General features: G+C 34.4%; 1 protein-coding gene across 23 annotated transcripts in view; it reads right to left on the reverse strand.

Annotated features, from left to right (window-relative positions):
• Positions 1–26,239, reverse strand: part of ADGRL3 (adhesion G protein-coupled receptor L3) — an 873,224-nt gene that overhangs the window by 80,344 nt on the left and 766,641 nt on the right. For all 23 annotated transcript variants that reach the window (XM_055297496.2, XM_055297489.2, XM_055297484.2 and 20 more), the window contains 4 exons: positions 19,009–19,218; positions 15,212–15,432; positions 3,042–3,108; positions 1,141–1,232 (listed from right to left, as the gene is read on the reverse strand). In XM_055297496.2, coding sequence (XP_055153471.1) covers positions 1,141–1,232; positions 3,042–3,108; positions 15,212–15,432; positions 19,009–19,218 — 590 coding nt within the window. The remainder of the gene's footprint in view (positions 1–1,140; positions 1,233–3,041; positions 3,109–15,211; positions 15,433–19,008; positions 19,219–26,239) is intronic.

Raw genomic sequence — 26,239 nt, forward strand, 5'->3', positions numbered from 1 at the left:
AAGAAACACGATAATTTTTTTGTTATATCAAGGACTGCAACTATTTTTCTTTTCAGAAAATGTAAATTAGCTACTTTTTTTGCCTCTGTAAAGTACTACTACTGTTGAAAAGTAATGTGAATATTCTCACATTTCTGCATGGCAGAATTTTCTGAACATACAAAAGTGGAACTTGGATTAAACAACAAACTTTCAAACTTAAAAGATGATTAAATAGATAAAGACTTCTGGAGAGATTTAGCTTTAGTTCCCAGGAGGTTAAGTGTTAATATTTCAAAGGGAGGTAAAACTTAGAGCCATATTTTTATATTACAAAGTATCTGTTTACATTAGGAAGGTCTCTTTCTCTCTGAGAAGGGGATGGCAGCCATCTAACAGCTCCTATATAAATGCCCAGATCCATAACCCCAGGGTTCCTTTTCTGTGATGTAAAATTCCCCTTTTGGTACTTGTAGGTACCATCATCTGGCCTCTCATCACATTGCTCTGGAGGGGGAGATGGAGTGTGAGGAAGTGATGCGGTAATTGCTCTAAGAAACAATATTCAGGCTGGGCGCGGTGGCTCATGCCTGTAATCCCAGCACTTTGGGAGGTCAAGGCAGGTGGAGTTTGAGACCAGCCTGGGCAACATGGTGAAACCCCGTCTCTACTAAAAATACAAAAAAATTAGCCGGGCATGGTCGTGGGCACCTGTGGTCCCAGCTACCCGGGAGGCTGGGGCAGGAAAATCGCTTGAATCTGGGAGGAGGAGGTTGCAGTGAGCTGAGATCGCGCCATTGCACTCCAACCTGAGCAACAAGAGTGAAATTCCTTCTAAACAAAAAAAAAAAAAAAAAAGAATAATCTGCCCTAAATGGAAACGTTGTGTTTGTTTTCAGGACACAATGAATATAGATATTTAAAACTTATCATGTTCCAAATTAGAATTTAGGAGAAAAAGTATCTTTGAAAACAGAACTTTATTATACTTATTTTCAGGCACATCAAGTCACTTTGATAGTCAATCAATAATCTTATTCAGCAAAGACAATACACCCATATTCTTTATCCTTTTGTCATAAGATTTTGATATAATAGAAAGGATAGTTTGGAGTATAAATGTAAGGCAACCTATAGAAAACAAAAATAAAAATCACTTACTTGATGTTATCAAGACAGCCTGATTCAGGTTTCAGTATAGCAGTATGATGAAACATTTTATATAAAGCAATCCCAAGGAAGATTACATTAAGCTGGAATGCAAAAGGTAGTGTTATGTGGCATAATTGGAGTAGGAACAAAAAAGCAAATTTATTCTCTGTAACAGATGAGTTGTCCTGGGAAATTAGGTCTCACTACACTTTTAAAGGAATTGGATCATAGATGACTGCCTAGTGTTTTAGTAAAGGCAATAAGCCAGTTTTGAGAATTGGGATACTACTGAGTTACAAAGCACTACTATGCCTGCTATGCCAAATCACACAAATACAAAATCAGCATCAGCTGGAATGATGCTGTGGAAATTTTGAAACAATTCAAAGTCTAGTGTATGTCAAAACAAAACCAATACTTTTTTAGGTGTGTTACTATTTCTACACTCTGAACATTTATCTAAATTTATTATTTAGTGACACATTTTCAAATACTGTATTACAAAAATACAAATACTAAAATTAATATATTTTTGTGTAGCTAGTTCAAAAGGATTATAAAATGTTGGTTAAATTCTGATGCTACAATAAAGGAGGACTAAAGTAAAGGAAATCCCCAATGGTATTGTCATATCACTGGTAACAAACAAAGCATAAAATTTGAAACAAAACAGAAAAACAGAAAGCTCTCAGGTAAACTTCATATATCACACACAAGTAAACTGTATAAAAAACCACAGAGTGAGTTGCCCTTTACCACTTGATTAATTTATATATTCCACAACTTGGCAATAAAAGCCCTCCTGAAACATTCTCAAAAATACATGTTTGCAATACTTTATCAATCATCCCCAAATCCAAAAAATCTGCAAAATGAAGGTTGTTAAAAAAAAAAAATCCATTCAGTGGCCAAAAAGCCTAACATGAAGTAAATCTATGTGGTGGGAAAACCTAATTTGAATTGACATAAGGCTCTCCATGGTCTTTCCACTATTTGCTCCTACCTTTCCTTTTTTTTTTTTTCTGTTGAAATCCTGTATTTGATTACACAGTGCTGCCTAGTCTCCACTGTGAGTATTTGTTGATGTGTTTGATTTTGGGTAACTGCCTATTCCTCACTAGGGTTATTGTGTATTATGCAATATATGTACCATATTATCTTTCCAAAGTCTGAAAAATTTCTGATTCCAAAATACATCTTGTCCCAAAGATTTCAAATAAGAAACTGGAGACCTATGTTTATCCAAAGTCAATAGGCTAACATTTTATTCACAAAATGGATAGCAACTTTGTATTTTTAAAATGGTAAGTATATAAGCAATTATACTAACAGTTTTATCTAAATTAAGTTAATCCATCTTTGAAATCCGAATATTATGGATCTAAACACAGAAAAGGAAGCACGATTCCAGAATGCATGCTTAATGTGATTGTGCCATTCTCAAGTAAAATGTTAAAGTTTTGCTTTTAAATTCTAAAGTTTTCAAGATTCATAAAAAAAACAAAGCTGATAGGAACAGTCAGGTGTTTCCCACCTTTCTAAGTTCTGTCAGTTCCCAATTCAAATTATCCAAAAGAAAAATAATGGAAATACACTGTTGTCAACCTTAGAGTCATCCTTGTTCAAATATCTATAAAACCAAATGGATTATGTTGGATTGGACCCTTGAGTAGCTATAACACTCCAAAAGCTTTTGCAAATGAATATTTTCTTCTCCCACCAGTTTTGATTAACTATTTTACAACATAAAAGTAGACTATAATGAGTGTTTAATTGCTTGAATTATGTAGGGTCAAGTAAGTACATGCTTTCCCCAAATTAACATCTGTAAATTAAAGACAGTCGGTACTGGGATAGTGAAAGTTTTACTTCTTGAGCTGGGAAACACATAGTTAATTAGGAATTCTTACCATAATTATCAAGGTTGCTGGTCCTATAAAACTCCAAATGAAGTAGGTGTCAAGTCGGAGCCAACATCTGCAATGAAACACAAGGGAGAAAAGGTATTCAAGGACTGGGTATGGGACATGCATCAAGAGTGAGCGAGTGACAGAGAAGAATGTGAGCTGCAAAGCATTCCACTGGGAGACAGGAAATATTACATTGCTTGTTCATTTAAATGCTGAATTATGTGCCCAATTTCTGACAGCACTATTGATGGAGTAAGATAATTACCCCTGGAGGAAGCAGGAAAAAATGGCACTGGGCCTATTTGCTAAGGCCTTTTGTGTCTGTCATAGAAACTTTAAAAAAAAAAGAGAGAGAAAGAAAGAAAAAGCCATACATATAGCCATTAAATCAAGTAGTTTTAAGCTATCCTTTTCTCTCCAATTATGGTGCTACATAACCTGTCTATCAGCTGTCAGGCAAAATGACATTTTCCGTCAAGAAGATCTGAGGAAATGCAGTACAAAGAAGAAATAAATTTGGTATCAGAAGATTGAAGTTTAATTAGGTTGGGCAGCCAACCTTTGAGATTTCTGGAGTCTTAAAAAGTGCATTGTTACTGCTCATACTTCTTGAGTTGCAAACGATCCTTAGCATCCCATGAAGTTGATTCATGACCCGAAAGTAAATTATTAATCACTTAATTTCAGCTACATGTAATACTCCCCCAATTTTTAAAACCTCTGGGAAATTACATTTTCATTCTTCAGGATGACAGGAAGACAAAATGGAAGTGACTAGTTATGAGAAAGATTAATGTAAATTTTGAACAAATTACATTTGATGTTAAAAATAATATCTTGAATTATTTGCCATTTTGCCATAATTGAGGCATCGGAAGAAAATAACTCCAGTGGTAAATATTCAAGACTGGTTTGCTATATAATATAAACATGCAAATCCTAAGTACTCAAATATTTCTGTGATTATAAAAGTTACTTAAACCTAAGCAATAATGGAATCACAGAAAAACTATTAAGGGAAATTAGAAATGCCTATCAAAAAAGTAATGAATAAATACAATATTTTATATTCATATGATGAAATGTTATAAAACAGTTAAAAAGGAGAAAGTAGGACTACATATGTCAATAGGATAAAAAAAAAAAAAGTTGGGGGCTGGGTGTGGTGTCTCACATCTGTAATACCAGCACTTTGGGAGGCCAAGGAGGGCGATTCACTAGAGCCCAGGAGTTTGAGACCAGCCTAGGCAACATGGCAAAACCTTGTGCCTGCGAAAATTAGCTAGGCATGGTGGTGTGCCCCTGTAGTCACAGCTACTCAGGAGGCTGAGGTGGTAGGATCACCTAAACCCGGGTGGTTGAGGCTTCAGTGAGCTGAAATCGTGGCACTGTGCTCCAGCCTGGGTGACAGAGTGAGACCCTGTCTCAAAAAAAAAAAAAAAAAAAAAAAAAAAACCCAAAGTTGAGTGAAAAAGTAAGGTACAGAATCTAAACTATATCAAATGTATATATAATACAGTGTGTATATATACATGTTAAACATACACACACAGACATTAAAAACTACACACAATATATTTTTGATGGATATGTATATGTTATTTTATTTAATGGAAAGAAAACAAAAATCACCAAACTCATGTTAGTGGTTGCCTCTCACATAAGAGTAGAGATCACTAGAAGTGAACAAAATGGGCTTTAGCCATATGTTTTAGGTTAGTAATTACTGACAGGAAATACACTAAAATGCTAACAGTTTTAACATCTGAGTAACGGAGGCAATGATGTTTATTAAGGTTTTTGGCTTCCTTTACTTTGCTATAACTTTTAAACTGACTTTAAGAGCTAGATTTTTAAGCAAAAAAAAGAGCCTTGAACCAAAACAGATTGCCTACAAAAAGCCTATTTTAAAACAATGAAGAAGCTAGGCACAGTGGCTCACCCCTGTTATCCTAGGACTTTGGGAGGCCAAGGCAGAAGGATCGCTTGAGCCCAGGAGTTCAAGACCAGCCTGGGCAATATAGTGATACCTCATCTCTACAAAGAAAAGAAAAAAAAAAAATAGCTGGGGATGATGATGCATGTCTGTGGTCCCAACTACTCGAGAGGCTGAAGTGGAAGGATGGCTTGAGCCCAAGAGTTCCAGGCTGTGGTGAGTCATGAACCCGGCACTGTACTTCAGCCTGAGCAACAGAGCGAGGCTTCGTCTCAAACAAAAACAAAACATAAACGAAAAACGAAGTCTGGCCTTCTTCTATTAAGTTAAATACATGTAAACTAATTTCAGTAGAAGTACAATAGGCACTCTAACAAGAAACTGACTACAAGTTCCCATTTTTTATGTAGACAAGATAATTTCTTTATTCAAAGTAAACACAATAAACCTGTTTAAAAAATGCTATTAGTGAAGCAATCAATGCTTAGTTAAACACCATTGGTTTGTTTGGATAATTAGTTACCCTTTTGCTGTGATGGTGTTCAAAAAACTTGGTCATATGAAATAGAAGCATAGTGCTAAATATAAGCAGAAACAAACCAGAGAATTCAAGGTTGAAATATGAACACTGTCTTCATTCTGACCATAGGCTAGCTTGTCACCAATGTAATAAAAGAGAGAGAGAGAGGGTGTATGTGTGTATGAGAGAGAGTGAAAAAGAGAGAGCGACAGACAGAGAGAGAGAGAGAGAGAGAGAGAGACAGAAAAGAAGCTCTTGGGGAAGGAAGATTTTCAAAGGTCTTTCTAAGTTCTGAACAAAGATCGTAATTGCATTTTCCCTCCGGGTAAAAACAATGAAGGGGCTAGGCACGTGGCTCAGGCTTCTAATCCCAACACTTTGGGAGGCCGAGGCGGGTAGATCACTTTAGGTCAGGAGTTTGAGACCAGCCTGGCCAACATGGTGAAATCCCATCTCTACTAAAAATACAACAATTAGCTGGGGGTGGTGATGCATGCCTGTAATCCCAGCTAATCGGGAGGCTGAGGCAGGAGAATCTCTGGAATCTGGGGGCAGAGGCTGCAGTGACCCAAGATCGTGCCATTGCAGTCCAGCAGCCAGGGCGACAGAATGAGAAGACTTCATCTCAAAAAAAAAACAAACAAAAAAACGAAAAGAAAAACAAAAACAAAAACAGAAAAACAATGAAGGACAAAACGAAAACATGGACATTTTCGCAGACTAGATCAGACACACACACACACACACACACACACACACACACACAAACTGCAGCTCATGAATGCTGCTGAAATTATAGCAACATGATATAATAGTAATAATATGTTTTAAGAATGACTTAATAATACAGTTCTCGTTATTTTGTAGGTCAAATAAGTTTTTGAAAGTGAATTTGAGAACTAAAACACATTTTCAGAAAAAAAATGTGCTTCACAATCTTCTATAGAAGATTATTTTACAAGTTAAGGAATCTAAACAAATACCTTTAATTATATTATTAACAGTTGTCTTGGACTAAGGGAATTTTAAAATATTAAATAATCTCACCAAATGTTTTGTTACAGTAAAATTATAGCCTTGCAAAACTTTGCTTTTTCAAAAATGGTCTCAGCTTAGCCAACGCTTTATTTGGAAATGTGCTTTCGGCACAGTTATGTTTTCTAAATGTAAAGGAGCATTTCAAAATGATTATTTTTATTCTTTGAGAAAAAATTTTATATCTATTTGGTAAAATGGATTTACATTTCCTTTGGAATTGAACAGTGAAAGAGGCAATATAAAATACGTAAAATGTACTTAGTAAATCATCCCTCCATGAGGGCTGCTGGGGCTTTACTCTCTTCTGGAAGGCTGTGTGGCAAGAATCCCTTTTCTAATTTGATTGCCATATGGCCACACCTGCTGTTGTTTCTGGCCACATGCTGGCTTTCTCAAAGCCTTCTGTATCTCCTCCTCTTCCTATTAACTACCTTAAAAATTTGCATGATTCCTGTCCCAGTTCACTGTGCCTATGTTAAAACAATTCACTCAGCCTTTAAGGTGGAGAAGAACATTACGTGGGGTGTATATATACATGCCTGAGCACATATATCCTACCTCAGAGTTTTATAAGTCTGACCATTCAATGACATTCAGATACAAGGTAAAAACACTGGTTAAAGTGAGACAAAGCTAGAAGAACAATTTATCACACTAAACACACTGAAGTCCAGCTTGTGAATGGTAAGATAGACCCGCTACTGAAAAATACAATTTATCTGAAAATTGCCTTTATCTACCTAGCAACATTTAATTTGTGAAATTAGTAATTTGGATTGGCCATTCACATTTAATTTTTAAGATATGGCAATTTCTTTTTTACAAATGAAATTCAATCATATGTATATCATCTATATATTATGTTTATAAAAGTACTGTAACAAAAGACATAAGAGACTTGAGAAAACAAGTGCATTCTGACCACACTCATGTTTATTTTAGGCAATAGTAAAAACCTTCTGATATTAGATTTATTCTGTAATTCAAAGAAACACTTGTCATATACCACAAACCTTGACTTGACCTCCTTTTCATTTATCTAATACAAATATGTTATTGAAATTCATTTTGTAGCATAATTTTTTTCAAATATTAAAAGTAACATATATTGCTAGATATATGATGAAGTCTTATTGAATTATACAAGCTTATTGATTGCAAAACTCTAAAAAACTGGTGTTAACCCACAGGAATAAGTAGTCTTTCTCCTTGTGAATTACTCTATTTCAAAATATTAACCAAAGTTTTTTGGGGTAATGTAAATTAGCAATATGTTTGTTGCACTTTCTACAGGATGCTAAATCACAGACAGAATCCTATTCTTGATGAGTATTAAATGTAACCAGTAAACAATCTTTGGCTACTATTAGATCATGAAATTCACAAGGCTTAATCATATCAAGTTGTTTATGAGAATTTTTAAATTATATATTCCTTTTCTCTGTAACATTTGCCGATATTGCTATATTTGTAATATATATATTTATATGTAATATTATAAATATATATTTATATATAAATGTATTTTATAAGTATAATGTATTATATTTATATATATATGGCAAGATTGAAAGAGTAAGAAAGGAATAAACTGGGCAAGAAAGAAGGACAGAAGAGAGAAAAGGGACAGGTATATACACCAAGTATAATAAATCTAGGCCTTAGCTTATTGCATAATATGATTGTTAGGAATTCTTTTAATGCCATTTTCATTGCAGCACATTCATACATCTAATGTTGAAATACTTTGCAAGCAAGTGCATGAATTTTTAAAAAAGGTTGGTGGAGTGATACAGGGATGGAGTGCAATCAGTGGTGGTCAAGACTAGCATTTGAGGTTCTGCTACAGTTTTGGATCTTAGAATTAAACACTACCTCTAATATATCAAAAATAGATTGCTAAGTCTTTAAAGATTTGCCTATTCTGGACATTATATATATATATAAGGGAACATATAATATATAGTCTTTTATAACTGGCTTTAGTCACTTAACATAATAATTTTAAAGTTTATGCATTTTATGGCATGTGTTAATACTTCATTTTTATTGCCAAAAAATACTCCATCATTTAGGTATTTCACATTTTATCTTTTCATCAGTTGATGGACATTGGGTATTCCCACGTTTTGGCTAACATAAATAATGCTGCTATAAACTCTTGTATACAAGTTTTAACATGGACCTTAGTTTTTATTTTTTATTTTTTATAAATGCTTAGGAGTAGAATTGCTGGATCAAAACTATGTTTAACCTTTTGAAAATCTGTGAAACGATTTTCTGAATTAGCTAGCTACACCATTTGACACCGTCACCAGTAATATATGAGGGTTCTGATTTTCTACATCTTCAACAATGTTTGTCACTAAGTACCTTTTATTGTAGCCATCCTAGTGGATAAAGTCATGATATATTATACATGATCTTTAGATGTCTAATGATAGCTGTGGAAGTTGTTATACTTCTTTGGTTCCAATAAGAACTCAGGTCCAATATTCAATTTTAAGTCCAACATTTCATTGCATTTTAAAAATAACAGCACAGTGGTCCTGATGATCTCTGATATAGTCCTGGTATGGATAACTTCTTAATAGAAAAAAATTATGCTCAACCTAGAATTCTTATATATGATGATAATTTTATATGTCCAATGAATCATTGGCTTTCTGGATGATAAAATGATGACACAATAACCCTTCAGTATTTACTACACATACACATAAAATGTTCTTGGCCTTGAATAAAATAGTATATAAACATACACATGTACTCCCTGTAGACATATTGAATGATGACCTTCATATGTCAGTAACAAATACTTTTTCATTATCTGTATTATTTCCTACTGGCCAAGCTATAGTCAAACACACCTGGTGATAATATTACAGCAAGGTAAATGCTTTATGTCAATGAAATGTTATAAGAACATTTTATAACATCATATAATAATTGCTTAGCAAAATATTCCTTAAGTGAAAATATGATTTTCTATGAATTTGAAATGCTAAGGAATTGTGAACAAAATAATTAAATAAATCTATGCATATAACTTGCATATACCATCAAGTTCAATCTTCCTCAACTAATCTCTTTCTTGAATAATACTCTAATCTGTTATTTTTTAAAAATCTATAATCACTTTTCTACCTACATGATTATGCTGGTTAGATGATGAAGTGAAAATAAGGAAGTCTGGGGTCTTTTAACTAACAGAGAAGAGAGTACTCCTTTTAGAGATACTCTTAAGCTAGTGAGCTGGGAAGACAAATGTAAAATTTAATAGATACTTTATGACAATTTTCAGATCATAAAATTTGATTTCAATTATTTTTAACAGCTTGGCTATTCTTCTAGTACTCAAGAATGTTCTTATCAATTATAAATGTTCATGACTTCATTCACATATTTAGAGACTACTCATCAATTTTTTAGCCCAGATTTTCTCTCCTAGACAATTCTCTGGGTTTTACCCCTTCCCAGTGTCCTCTCTCCCTCTTCCTGGTACCCACTTCTAATTCCTTCTTCCAATCCACTCATGATGGTAAACACTGCTTTTTCATACATGAGATTGAGTGGAAAATGCTATAAACTATCAATGTGATTTTTTTAAAAATAAAAATTTACTGTTCAAACAGTTTGCATGTTTTGGTAATACTGGAATAATTAAAGTTTAAATGAAGTGATTCGTTTCAGGTCATAAAACCAAAGCATTTAGCACTGACTTTCCAAATCTGTCCTGTTTGAATTATTAAGTCAGTGCCAGCCTTTGCTATAATTATCTTCTGACCGTATCATATTGATGGCATCCCACTGAATATCCATATGAATAACAGTATGAGAGACATAAAAAGATATAAGAAAGAGATAAGTAAAAATAAATATCCATTATTAACAGTGCAATTTATACCTGTGGTCTACTAGCAGAGTTTTTTTTTAAGATTATTGTTTTTTAAAATGGATTTTTTAAACATCTAATTATTTTAACCAAATGTTATTCTAAGTACATTCTCGAATATAATGTCAGTACAGATAAAAAGGTTTTGTTAAACAAATAATGGCTCCTTACAAGCACTGCAAATTGATGGCAAACTAAGCAACTTCTCAGAATCAAATTTGTATGCTTTGTGTGTATGTGTTTTATATATAATAATAAATTCAATAGCCCTAACAACATTTCATAGAAAAACATCAAAATCCATCAGCCAGATGGAATATATTTGTCTCCATATCTGTCAAAATAGCATTTATTTAACCTACAAAACAATTTTATCTCTGATTTTATCTCCTACCATTAATATAATTCTCTAAATTTTAGAAATGTAAGATATTATTATTATATTAAAGGTTTTAGAAATACAACCTCATTGTCAGTATAATAAACAAATACATTCAGAGGAGAGAAAAGGGAGACATGTCTATTATCTGAATTATTGTAATAGACATTCAATGGTTTTATTCTAGATGTACTCTAAGTGAGCAAGACTGAAGAATAAAAACTTAAGAATCGTGAAGTTCTAAAAACAAGTAAAAAAGATTTCCAAGACATACAGTTTTACTGTATTGAGCTTAATAATAATTTAAAGAAAATAGTCGACAATATATCTCTGATTTCTGGCTAATTCCACTTTATTATAGGCTGTGGACTATACATTTTCATATTTAAAGAATCAGTGTAGTACATAGGAAGGTAACACTGCAAACAAACAAACTTGAGACAGCAGAGATGTGTGAAAAAAAGAGGCACTTGGTGAGCAGGGAATGGGAAATGCCATATTAAATAAAATAAAAGCAAGCTGGGCTTTTATTTTATTTAATAAAAGTGGCTCACACCTGTAATCCCAGGACTTTGGCAGGCCAAGGCTGGCAGATCACCTGAGGTTGGGAGTTCCAGACCAGCCTGAAAAACATGGAGAAACCCCATCTCTACTAAAAAATTACAAAATTAGCCGGGCGTGGTGGTGCATGCCTGTAATCCCAGCTACTTGGCTGCTCGAGAGGCTGAGTCAGGAGAATTGCTTGAACCCAGGCAGCAGAGGTTGTGGTGAGCCAAGATCGTGCCACTGCACTCCAGCCTGGGCAACAAGAGTGAAACTCCATCTCAAAAATAAGTAAAATAAATAAAATAAAATAAAATAAAATAAAATAAAATAAAATAAAATAAAAGCAATACACAACAGCAACAGAAACTGGAACAAAGACAGTGTCGATGATAAGAAACAAGATATATAATTCTATATACAGAAATCCTTTGAGTTGTGTAAAAATTAATGGCTTATATTTTCACTGTGATGTCTTGATTAAGCCCTGATGGAAACAATCTGTTCACTTCAACTTCTCAAGTAAACACCATGGCTCAGTACCGGTTCTCTTTTCAATATCTGCTTCTTCAGTGGGAAAACAGCACTGTATAGGTGTTGGATTGCATGAATTCCGAAAAAGTGGAAGTTAAACATTTTTTACATGTATTCTGAAGGCTTCTCTGTGGACAATTTATTTAAAATGTACAACAAGACACTAAAATGTGTTATGCCCGCCTGTGAAATAATTGAAATAAGGAAATTTTCCCTATCTTTTCCTATCTCTTTTCCATCTACCCTCCCTTTTCTCTGTATGTGTTTCACTTCTCTTTGTGTTGGGCAAGTGATAATTGCAAAACTGAACTATTATTAAGGCTTGTTTTAAATAAGTGCCTGGGAAATAAATTAGCCCCTAGTCTCACACAGTAATAATGTCAGTAAATGACAGTTTCCAGTTATGGTGCAGGAAATTAAAGCAATGATGGCCAAAGCTTTAACAAAGTCACAAGAGACTACACATTATTGATTCTAAGAAAAGATAGATTTCTACTATCCAAAAAATGACATCTGTCTCAAAGTAAATGACTAAAACACAAACAAAACAAATTGAATGAGTTCAGTAGTAACAGGACAATTTCCAAATACCTAAGGAGAAAAAAACTGATGTAAAAGAAAAATGTAATTTGGAACTTCAAGAGAGCAAAATGGAGCTACTTAGCAACAATATTTGAAATAGCATAAGGTCACAAATAACTATATTACTCAATTTCGTGGTAGAAAATGCATTGAGAAAACTGTAAAGTCCCATGATCTAGGTGAAATGACTGCTAGGGGGTTTCTTTTCTGTTTTGATGAAAATATTCTAAAATTAGACAATAGTGATGTGTACATAATACCACAAACATCCTAAAAACAACCGAAGTGTATGCTTTAAAGACTGAATTTTATGTTACATGAATATGTCAAAGATGTTATTTAAAAAAACAAACAAACCTATATCAACCTAACACCCCTCCCCTAATTAGGGACAACCTCAGATAATGTGTTTTTTTTTTTTACTAATCCTAGTCTCAGTAAAAAAAAAATCCCTAGACATCCACAGATGTCACTGGAATCAACAGAAAAATCACAGACGTGATTACAATTCACAAAGGTGAGATTAAAAAATAATAGTTATTGGCATATTTAGACGAATGGTTTTATATAGCCTGTCACTATACTCAAGACAAACACTCAACGGGGATAAGTCTTCTTTTCATTGTATTGTTGGTGCCTAAAATAGCATAGTTCACATATGCTGTTTTAACTATGCTCCCAATAATTCTGGCGTCCTCTTCTTGTCGTTCCCTTTTTATGAATCCTCACTTCTGAGAAGCAAGCTGTTTTATTGCCAGCATGTTCAGACTGCTGATTGCGGTGGAAAGTCATGAAATTTGGCTTATTAACTTCTGTACAAATTGAAGTTATCTAACCTCATCTGAGCCTACACTGCTGCTCGAAAATCTTTTTATTAATGTCTAATTGGCTCCTTAGCACATTTTCCATAGTGTTCATTTCAAAGCTTTTCAAATCTGTTCTCTTGATGTGACCTCACCTATTCACTCAATAGAAATCAGCATCTTTTACTTGATGGAAAAGTTCCTCTTTTTCAGAATGTACCTTGCCTGTCCTTTTCTTCACATTCACCTCAAAAAAGTGAGGTCATTTTACAATTTCAAAAAAAAAAAACTCCTAGTTTATTTGAAATAATCTGACTTGGTTTATCTCACATCTGCTACCAACTAACTCTATAATCACAGGCAATGCAATTAATTTATCTAGTATTTTATTTTCTCACCTGTAAAGTTAGTGCCATGGACTTTGAAAATTCTAAAACCACTTTTAGTAATAAATCAAGATTTTCCTAATCTTGTGTTTAGTCTTTTGTCTTTCTACCCTCCAAGACTTTTCCCTTTCATTTGGCCCATATATACTGTAAGGAATTTTCTCTCGACGAATCTCCTTCTATTAATTTGATTCTTCTCACCCTTAGATATGCTTAAGACTTCATCTTTAAAATTTTCCTTCATGATTATCACATAAGTTAATATTTTCACTATTTTTCAATCAACTTACTTCCAGGTGTAAATAACGCTCTTACTACTGACTTATGTCTTCACACCTTCCAATTTGATTTCTGCTTCCAGTACTTTGCAAAAATGGCTGTTGCGCTACTTGGGAGGCTGAGGTAGGTGGATCACTTGAGCCCAGAAGTTCCAGCAGCCCAGGCAACATAGAGACCCTGCCTCTTAAAAAAAAAAGACTTGTTGCAGAGGTCAAATGGTTTCTTTTGTTTGTTTTTGTTTTTTACTTAAATTAATTATGACATAAAACACCACTGATGGTGGTTTTTTGTTTTAGTTTTGTTTTGCTTCTTAGAGATGAGTTCTCACTCTGTCATCCAGGCTGGAGTAAGGTGGCATGATCACAGCTCACTGTAATCTCAAAGGCTGGGCTCAGGCGATTCCCCTGCCTCAGCATCCTAAGTAGCTTTATAGACATGCACCACTGTGTCTGGCCACTGATGGTGTTTTGAAACACCATCTTGAGACTTTCTTCTCCCTTGCTTTGAATCTAAACCTCATGGTAATCTTTCTAAGCCTCTGCTTACCTCTTCTTTTTCTCTACTTGTATTTTTTTCTCCTGGGTCTAGTTCCAAATATGATTATTCATCAGAGGTCTATCTTGGTTTACTTTCTAATCTCTTCTCATAAAACTTTGATTTACTCTGGGTATCTCAACTGTTATATGTATGTAGACTACAAACATATTTTTATCTGAACTCCATGCTAATATGCTTCACATCTCGATATATATGTCTTACCAATTTAAAGCTATGTTGAAAGCAAAATTCATCACTCTACCTCAACGCCAACCCAGGAAAAAAGGGGAAAAACACAGGCTGTCCCTGCTCCTATACTCTTTCTGTTGATGACATAAAAGGCTTTCCAGTGACTTGAACGGACTTGCCAGGAAGAAGAGAAGCCAGCAGTGTCAGGCAATGCACCACCCTATTCTAACAAACAGCTCTTCATGCAGCTGGTTCCTCCTTTGACTAATTCTTCATGTTCGGAAGAAAAATAAAATTATGATCTCTTCGTAATTACACAAGGTTATGATGTAGATGTGGAAAAATTATGCTGTTTTAAAACAGCATCATGGTAAGTCTCAAAGTAGTTTTCCCTTTTTACATCATAACCAAAGTATAACCATGGATCGAATTATACACATGTGCTGCCCAATTTCTTCGCTGTGAGGTAATATAAAGACCTTAGCTTCCAAGAAAATCCAACACTTTTATTTCACCTATATTTAAAAAGAAAGAAAACAATAAACTTACACTTTATCTGTTCCATAACTCCTGTAGTCTACTGCAGCTGACACAGCCACAATGAGTGCAGGCATCCCGTAGCCGACCAGATAAAAGTATTTCCTACGTGAATGTTCACTCTCAAAAACCTCCACCAGCATGATATAAAGCTGCACTCCCTCCAGGAACATCCAGGTGAAGGCAGCCAAGAAGAAGAAATGTAAGAGGGCAGCGAAAACAGCACAGGCAATCTAGGAAAAGGAACAAATGATTTAGTCAAATCACTACCACATGGGATACTAGTCAACTGCCATAAAACCAAATTAAATATTTACCAAAACTGCATTACAATAGGTCTGCAAAATAATAACGTAGGGAAGAGTCTTAAAACACAGATATTAAAACTGATATACTTAAATATAATCTACCTTTGAAAACTGCCTTTAACATTAATAATGGCTTATGGATGACAGCGTATCATTAGAATAAAAAAATTATCATACTTAGAAAAAATTCTAATAAGAGCCTATGAATAATTATTTCTGATATTAGCATAAATATTTTAAAATAGATTTTAAGAATTTTTTTTCTTGGCCATAATTATGAGTTAGAGTTAGAGTTAGAACATACTAACATAGTAAGCTCTTCAACAGTCAATGAAAGAGAAACATTAAAACTAAGGGGAAAATTAAATAGTGTAGTTAATTGCAGTCTTTTCATGATGAGATTATTACTAATTGTTTGTTTCATGATGAAATTAATTATTAGTAATTGTTTGTTTATTTCTACCCTGCCTTGTTTCAAAAACGATTTAAGGTGGTGTTGGAAAATTCATGGTGAACATGAATAAAAATGGATCTGCTTAAAATTAAATGTTCCCAAACTGCTTTCTTTCTCTGATTTTTTTGTTATTTAAATATTGGTTTAGACAAGCTTGGTCAAAAAAGGCAGCCAGCTCTTATTTCTGTATATTTTCTAAAGTACTACAATTTTCAGCTGACCAACTATCAATTTCTTACTCTTATGTCAGTTCCTGAATTCTCATTTCTTTGAGTTATTCTTCCTTATAGGAAGCCCTGACTAAAATCTATAACTGCTACTAGAAAAGGTCAACAAACTTACAGAAGTTATCAGAGTAATAGAAATTCATTGATGAGTATGATCCCTATGAAATGAGACAAAAGGGCAGGTCAAATTTTGGGTCACAAAGATGACAGTGAAGGAGAGATCAGCAAGTCTTACATCTGAGGAGCTAGAGAGCAAGCTGGTCCGATACCTCACTAGCAAGGAGAATAAAGACAAGTTTTGCTGAGCTGCACTCTACCCATGTTTTTCATATCAATCATTGTTCTTTATATTACTTGGTAGAAATGAGTTTTGTGTAGCATGCAATATTTGGCAAAGTTTTTCATACCATATGTAACATCAGGAAACAAAAATAAGAATAAGGTCTCTAAATGAAAAGAAATCACACAGCATTTGAATTGCAAGCTAACAAGAGAATAAAATGATATATTCTTGGAAAATAACACAATTTTCCATTTCTTGCTTTTTAGAGTTAGAACATCAACTATTAATTTTTGTTATCATAAGGCTTTACTTTTTTGGGGAAAGAAATGTGTACTTTGATTGCTTATTCATAGGTATGCATTTATGGGGAAAGCTGTCACATTAGTATATGATGCCCAATTAAAAATATAATCACCATAATTGTATCCTTTACAGTCATTAATCATGAATGTGTAATCACAAACATGAATCCAACTGCATTTTTATTGTAAAGTACTCCATACATATGGACACGTACCAGAAAACAGCATTAAGTAAGCGAACTATTTATTATGCTCAAAAGTCTTCTACAAAATGAAACTTTTCTGCTCTTTTGCAGTTTTACTCATGATAACAAACTTGTATCATGTGCATAAATCTTAAGTAAACTGAAACTGGCTCACAAAAATTATAAGTGGGCATAAAGTCTGTGTAATATATGAAGATATTGTCTATTATTTATATTTTCTGTTTGGTTTTACCAACAGTTGGCTAGTGCTGCTCTTTCTTTTTTTCTTTTCTTCCCCTTTTTTTCTTCCTCCTTTCCTTGATATGACTAAATGTAGGTTGCAATAACGTACAAGGCTGGCAATTAAAGACATGACCAGAACTCATGCAACTATGAAGTGCCAAACTAAATTTGGGAAGAGTTTACATATACTAAAAATGATTTGCAGGTTGTACTATTTTCCAAAACACATCAATTAGAAAAACCCATTTTAGACCTGCAGATTTTAATATAATATTGGCTGTTTTTAAGGCATATTACAAACTTTAAAGCATTTTCTATTAATTGGAAAAAAAGATATTCTTTCATTTTCTAAATAATTTTACCAAAGTTTCCTCAATATTGAGCCCTATGGCTAAAATAAAAGAAAAAAATAATGACAATATGTAGTTCCTTAGAAAGACAAGTTTATGAAATAATTTCTGAAGAAATGTACATCTCCTTTATTGCTAATGGGAACACAAAATGGTACAGCCACTTTGGAAGACAATTTGTCAGTTTCTTTAAAGCTAAATATACTCTTACCATGTGATCCACAAATTGTGCTCCCTGGTTTTACCCAAAGGAGTTAAAAACATATGTCCACACAAAAACCTGCACACAAATGGTTATGGCAGCTTTCTTCATAATTGACAAAAGCACAAATGACATCTTGGAAGCAACCAAGATGTCCTTCAGCAGGTGAGTAGATAAACTGTGGTACATCAGACAATGGGATATTATTTAGCAATAAAAAGAAATAAGCTTGTATCAAGTCAAAAAAGGGATGGAGGAAATTCAAATATATATGACCATTTAAGAGAAGCCATGGCCAGGCGTGGTGCCTCACACCTGTAATCCCAGCACTTTGGGAGGCTGAGGTGGGTGGATCGATTGAATCCAGGATTTTGACATCAGCCTGAACAACACGGCGAAACCCTGTCTCTACCAAAAATACAAAAAATTAGCTGGGCATGGTGGCAAATGCTTGTAGTCCCAGCTACTCCAGAGGCTGTGGTGGGAAGATCGCTTGAGCTTGGGAGGTGGAGATTGCAAGGTGCCAGGATCATGCCACTGCACTCTTGCTGGAATGACAGAGTGAGACCTTGTCTCAAAAAAGAAAACAAAGAAAAACAAACAAAGAAGGAAGGAAAGAGAGAGAGAAATGCCAATCTGAAAAAACTACATACTAAATGATTCCAATTATGTGACATTCTGATGAAAAGCCAAAACCATGGAGACAGTAAAAAAAAAAAAATTAGTGGTTACCAGAGATCAGTGGTAAAGGAAGGATAAACAGAAGAAGCAAAGAGGATTTTCAAGGCAGTGAAAAACTCATACTCAAACCCAGAGAATGTACAATACCTAGAGTGAAACCTAATGTAAACTATGGAATTTGGATGATAATGATGTGTCGATGTAGGTTCATCAGTTGTCACAAGTGTACCGTTCTGGTGGAGGATGTTGATAATGAAGGACACGATGCATGTGTGGGAACAGGGAATAGATGGGAATGTCTGTAGCTTCTGCTTAATTTTGCTGTAAAGCAATAACTGCTCTAAAAAACAGAAGTCTATTTAAAAATGAAATATACACCTTATTCATAAAGTTTGCTGCTTATTTATGATGATGGGATATGAAAAATGGAAAACTGAGTAAGGCCTGAAAATTAGTATCTATCTCAGACGACTAGAAGAAATGATACTTTCAAACATAAGTATTTTTAGTATTGGCGGTACTGAAAAGCTGAAAGTGGAAAAATTCTTCACTGGAATCAATGTCGGTTGCTTACTGGTTGGTCAGTTCGGTTGATCCCAATCAGGAAGAGCAGCTCTGCTACAAAGAGACTGATGCAGAGGTTCTTGTGGATGGTGTTACGGTCACTCTGGAGCCCGCGGAAAAAGCAAAATGTGAAGATGCAAATCAGGAGACAAACAAGGGACAGCAAAATTCCAACCCACGTGATCACATCCAGAAGGAGGTCATGGACCGCATCACTGTGCTGGAAACACAATGAAAAAGCCATAAGTTGCGCTTATGCATAAGCAATTACAAAGTTTCATAAGGGCCTGGATGCAGAAAGCATGATAGTAATAATGCATAAAATACCCTCTATACCCACAATGAATAAAGTAACTTAATGATTTGGGTTTTCTCTTCCACAGATAAAGCATTTTGTCTTTTCTGTGAGGTGTAAATCAGTTTGATATTCAGAGACGCCAATAGTGTTTGCTTCTTTCTTAGCTACAAGCATTTTCAGAATATAAGTAGTTAAAGCAGACTGACTTAATTCTGGCCAAAGATTTCAAGGTTAAAACATTTTATTTTTAAATTTATATCACTTCTTTAGACTAATTTTCAGACCATCTCCAGTAGCGAATACTATTTAAAATTTTAAGCTTTACACTTGGGGAAGTTGTATCTCAACTAGTTTTTGAATCATCTAAGGAGTTTTAAAATTAAAAATGCAATTCCTTTGTCCTATATATCTTGTATCATAATTTCCAAGGTTGTGTCATGTAAGTATGTATTTTCATAAAGATCCCCAGTGAATTCTGATGAATAGACACACATATGCACCATTTATTTTTGGGAAGATCTAAAAGAATTAGGATATTCATTGGATTTATATTCATATTGAATAACTTAAAGACATCAGCAAGTTTGATCTTTGAAAGGTTTTGCATGAATAGAGCCTGTTATACATTGACAGAAAATAAATATTCAGAATTGCTATATTAAACAGCAGCATATAGAAGACAGTAGACCTAAGAAACAAGAAAAAGTTCACAAACTGTACTGAAACATCATATTTTGGTTCTGTTAAAATAGTCCAGGAAGCTCCATGTCCGCCATGTTCCTTGGTTGTCAATTACTTCATTTCTGTCCTTGTTCTAAGATTTAGAACTCTTATTTCCACCTTAAGATATTTTGTCCCCACCCTAAAAAAACTTCTGTGAATCTTTAGAATTTATAGAGGCCCAACAAATAAGTAAATCAAGATGTTGGAGCAAAGTTGAGAAAGTGTTTATGACTGTCAATTCTTTTCCTTCAAGGTTTTTTGAAGAACCCTAAATACCTAACTTCTATCAGTGGCAGAATAGATAAATGAATGGGTAAAAGGTTAATTTCTACAATGATATTTTAAAGAGTAGTAGAAAATCAGTGCACTATATTTAAAGTCACAAACATGGATAACACACAAAAATCTAATATTAACATTTTAAAAAAAAAGCAAGCATCAAAAGGATCTACGCACTATGGCAGCATTTTTGCAAAATTTTAAAAGATGAAAATCAATGACATTGATTTTTATGGATATATGCAAAATTGGTAAAAGTATAAAAATGTACATGGAAAAATTTTGAGTTGACAAGAAAGAGTTTTCTTTCTAATTGATACCTTTTTCAACTATATAGATCATACACACTGACTTTTGTTTTAGGATGGAAGTTGCCACATTTAGTTGGCTTCCACACTAAGCCCAATTTTAACCTATATAAATATTCAGGTTTTCCAAATACTGCATGTTCTCACTTATAATCAGGAGCTAAACACTGAGTATTCATGGACATAAAGATGGCCACAACAGAAAGCTGGGACCACCAGAGGCAGGGAGGGAGGGGGGCAATGGTGGAAAACCTACTGGGCACTATGCTCACTCAATACCTGGGTAATGGGATCATTCATACCCCAAACTTCAGCATCACACAATACACCTATGTAACAAACCTGCCCATGTACCCCATGAATCTAAAATAAATGTTGAAAAAAATGGATTTTTAAAGGCGGACATTTAAAAAACACATATCCAGGTTTTCTTCTTTTTTTTAACTTCATCCTTTCAAAGCTTTTTCTGGATGTGGAAATTCTTAGAAGTGAGCCACCGTGCTGTAATCTGAATCACAGCACTCCTCATACTGCCAGATATGACTTCACAGTTGTTATTTGATGAAGACCTCCACTAGAATACTGTCAATGAAGCAGTTTTGAAATATTCCTGCATAACTCTTGATATATTTCTCAGAAGGAGCTCAAGTCATGAAAGAAAATCACATGAAATTTTGCTTTAACTGCTTTGTTCTCCAGGGGATACTACCAAGGCAGTGTTGGGTCTGCGACAGCTTAAATTACTTTAGTGTTTGAGAGTAGAGAGTGGTTAGTGCTCCCTGGTTCCCTGAATAGAGGGCTATTTGCTCTCTTCTTTGACTCAAAGGAAAGGTGCTGCGATTGAGAATCAAGCACCAACGTTTAGCACAGCAGTCTTTCATAATGGAAAAATGGCACGTATAACACCATCTCAAATGTATCCAAAAGACCTAAAACACCTTTAAAAAAAAAAAAAAAAAGAACAAGAACAAGAAAAAAAAAAAAGAAACCAAAGAACTCCCACTTTTATCTGTGTAGGTGCATTATTAGAAATGTATTTATTTTACTCAGTGTCTTAGTAGGCTCTTCAAAAACCCCATGCAGAGTTACAATATCAGATCTTGAAATGTCAGTAGCAAAAATTTGTAACTCTCAAACATAGAACAAAAAAGCCTAGTAAATAATTCACCTTTTAAGTATGACTGTTTAGCTAGGAAAACATCAACACCAACCACCTATATGTCCATGACACTGGGAGGGCAGCACTCATCAAATACAACTCAATACTTAAATTTTACCAGTAACATGAATGGGAAAAAACAATGGTGTATTAGTCCATTCTCATGCTGCTGATAAAGACATACCCAAGACTGGGTAATTTATAAAGAAGAGCAGTTTAATAGACTCACAGTTCCACTTGCAGGCTTCACAATCATGGCAGAAGGTGAAGGAGGAGCAAGACACGTCTTGCAGCAGGCAAGAGAGAGTTTGTGCAGGCGAACTCCCATTTATAAAACCATCAGATCTCATGAGACTTAATGACTACCATGAGAACAGTATGGGGGAACCGCCCCCATTATTCAATTATCAAATGTCACCTCACAGAGGTTTTTTCTGAGTCATCCTATCTAAAATCACAGACCCCTTTTCTGTATTCTGACTCTCTCTATTGCTTTTCTTGCATTATTTTCCCCTTACTCCTTATCACTTGATTATTGCAATTCAAGGTGATATTTGGATTGGGACACAGCCAAACCATATCAAGTGGACATTGAATGTAAATGACAGAAGTAAATATGAAAAGCCTTGTTTATAATTAATAGTCTGCCATAATAGAACTTCTAGGAAGGCGGTCCGTGCACAGAAAAAAGCAGACTCCTTTCAAGAGGAAGACCAGTTGAATTAAACTCCTAGGTATAGTTGTGCCAATGTGATAATGGCACAGGGATTCCTATTTCTGAGATTGCATGTTTGCGAACACTATATAACTCAATCACCTATAACACAAACTGTATACCATTCTGTACCTTGAGAGCAGGGATGATATCAATTTTATTAATATTACATCCTAGCACCTAGTACTGTGTTTGACATTTAAAAAATCTATAAAAACATTTGGTTTTGAATGATTATATTCCCACTTCTATTAGGCTAAATGCTTTAGAGCTGAACCCTCTCATGTCAGTACAGCTTAAGCACCCATTTAATCTCCACTTGGATATTTAATAAGATATCAAATATTATATGCCCAAAACAGCTCCTGATCTTATCCTATTCTGCCCTCCTGCTTCCAATCTGCTCTTCCTTCTGTTTTTGTCATTTTAGCAAATAGCAACTTCATTCTTGAAAATGTTCTGGCCAAAAACTCAGGAGTTATGTTGACTCCTCTATTTCCTTCACGCACTACATTTAATGCCTCAGGAAATCTTATAGATCTTACCCTGTAAGCCTGACAGGTTCTTATCATCTCAACTGCACCAACTTGATTGGAGCCATCCGATTTCTTATGACAAGCCTCTTAATGATCTCCCCACTTTGGCCCTAATCCCACTTCTCTCTATATTTAGCAGAGCAGAAAGATTCTTTCTATATATAAGTCACACGACATCGCTCCTCTAATCAAAGCCTCCAATGGCTCCCACTCAATGAAAATAAAACTGAGTCTTTACAAAAGCCTTACATAGCCCTAAGAACTGCACCCCTGTGACATCATTTCCTATTCTTCCCTTCCTTCAGTTCATCAGTTCATTCCACTTCCACTGGCCTGCTCTGTTCTTTGAATGGTTGAGAGATATTCCAGCCCATGGTCTTTGCATGTGATGCTCCTTTGGACTGGAATACTCTTCCAAAAGATATCTGCGTGGCTTACTTGCCACCCTCCTTTTATTATTTATTCAAATGTCACCTTCTCGCAGAGGGTTTTTTCTAGTCATCCTATCTAAAATTATAGACCCCTTTTCCGTATTCTGACTCTCTCTATTGCTTTCCTTGCATTATTTTCCCCTTACTCCTTATCACTTACCTAAACTATATATTTTAATATTTTTTTCTACTTATTTTCTGTGTCCTCCCCAACTAGAAAGAAAGCTCTAAGAGAATAAGTTGTTTCATCTCTTCTGATTACCAATCCTCCAGCTCCTGGAGAAATATGTAGTATACAGTAGCTGCACAATTAATGCACTGATTGAATAAATGACCTCTCTTTAATCATCTCTCTCTTCTACAATGGATTTTGATTCAAACTACAAGTTGTATCATGCTGCCCACTAAACAGTCCTTAGGACTCTTCCTCTTAAATCATCAGCTCTAAAATGTTGGGTAAAAGATAAAGAAAATTAGAGCTAGAAAATAAGAAGGTTGTTACATCATGATACCTTAAGATATCCTGTAATGTCAAGGTGTCAAACAATTATAAAAATGAAGACAAAAGTACAGATGTAAATAAGAGGAATCTTGAATAATTAATTACTGGAGTCTAAAGTCTTGAATTTAATCTTGTCACTTCAATTTAGTCATTGTTACTTTTAACAAAGTACTTAATCTCTTCGAGTATCAGAAGCCTTATCCACAAAGCAGTAAAATAACTGAGGCTTCAGGATATTGTGATAAGTAATTCTCATAATATATGTGAAAGTAAGAAAGCGAGTATTTCTTTCCTTTTTTTAATCTGAATATATTCTGAATTTTTTCATGTTCAATAGCAATTTTTGTTTAAAAAAGCCTATATAAATGATATAGAGAGGATCAGAAAAATAATAACTATAACAATAATACATGCTAATGTTATTTTAACTAAGAACACCAAAAAATATTCCAATCAAGTATGAGTTATCTAATTTCACTTTATAACATTTCCAGCTTAGTTATTATTAAATATTTGTAGTACTTATAAATTAAGGCTATAAAAATGCCTATAGTGGCCAGGAATGGTGGCTCATTCCTATAATCCCAGCATTTTGGGAGGCCGAGGCAGGTGGACTGCTTTGAGTCCAGGAATTCAAGACCAGCCTGGGCAACATGCTGAAACTCCGTCTCTACAAGAAATACCAAAATTAGCTGGACAGGGTGGAGGGTGCCTGTAGTCACAGCTACTCAGGAAGCTGAGGTGGCAGGATGGCTTGAGCCCAGGAGGTGGAAGTTGCAGTGAGCCAAGACCACGCCACTGCACTCCCGCCTGGGTGACAGACCCATACCTTGTCTGGGAGAAAACAAAACAAAAAATGTCCAAAGCATCCGAAGAAAGCAGATGAAGACAGCAAATTTTGACTTTTGAATCTGAATTGCATCTTGATTACCGTACAATTGCACTTACGACTTTTAAATGATAAAACAAGAAAAATACTAATTCATTTGTATACTTTTCCTTAACTTAGAACAAAAAGACAAAGTAGCAAACAAAGATGACACTAAAAAATTTTGTCAGGGTCTGTACCATAGACTAGTGTTAATTTTTGCAAGGAACTCCTGGAAAACTCATTTAAAAAAAAATAAACAAAATATCAAAGACTTCAAGGAAATTAGCTTCTTAAGGGAAGATAAAGAGATGTGAGAGAAAAATCAGAGGAGAATGACAGAATTGTTTCTTAGAAGATAGTTTCAGAAAATTGAATGAATCTATCATCTCTAGAAAGAAATTTTTATACAAACAATAATTGTTTTTCAGGCTTTCTATGAAGTTTCTATTCATATTTGAAAGGCCAAATATTTAGTAAAATATTTGTAAAACTTACATGAAGCTTCTGATTTTCCTTTCATTTTTGTCTTACCTAATCTGCTTTGTGTTTGTCACTGAGCACTCACATACCTCGAAAGTGGAGTGATGGGAGGAAAGGATGGCTTACACAATGACTGTCGCTTGTGAAAGTGACTCTGTCCACGTAGAACCCTCAAATATACCATGAGGTACACTTAATGATACTAAGTCCAAACTTCTGGAACAGGGAAATGTGACTTTTGCCTTATGATTAAAAAAAAACAATAATCACATAAAGTACACTAAGACTTTATGTGAAACTGTTGATATTTCTAACTTTATTGTCAAAAAAGCAAGTCAGCAAACCAGATAGACAGATCTTAAAATAGTTTTCATTTTAACTATGTAAGTGTTTCCAGATGGGATACAAACTATGCAAATTAATTGTGAATGCTTCTGGATAGGTTTTTTTTTCTTTTTTGAAAAAAATAATTTTAGAGAGTTGCATTTTTCAGACTGCTTGAACAATCACCCTGTAATAATTATCAACTGCTTGCCAATAATTATCAAGAACCTGTTTCACTTTTTGCACTATAATGCATTATTTTAATGTTGAGCTGGATTTGGTAAAGCAGAATAATATGAGTTTAAAATTGCCTCTTCAACATATCGTATTCTGAAATATTTGTAATATAGCTGAGTTTCTTCTTTTAATGAAAATGTATGAGTGTTCACCTTACTACTAACATATCCATGAGCATAAAACATTGATTTGAATCATAAATTAAACTGAAGCCAGCAGGATTCCAAAAAGCCTATTTTCGGATAAACGTGGCATGAACTCTGTGAAAAAAATTCCTGGCATTGATCTAACTCTTGAGAACAGGTCATCAGACGCAGAGGTCACCTCACAAGCTCTTGAAAAAGTGAAGGGATTAATGGTCTGAAGAAATTAGGATTT

The sequence above is a fragment of the Symphalangus syndactylus genome, chromosome 10, assembly GCF_028878055.3.
Source record: "Symphalangus syndactylus isolate Jambi chromosome 10, NHGRI_mSymSyn1-v2.1_pri, whole genome shotgun sequence".
Taxonomy (NCBI): domain Eukaryota; kingdom Metazoa; phylum Chordata; class Mammalia; order Primates; family Hylobatidae; genus Symphalangus; species Symphalangus syndactylus.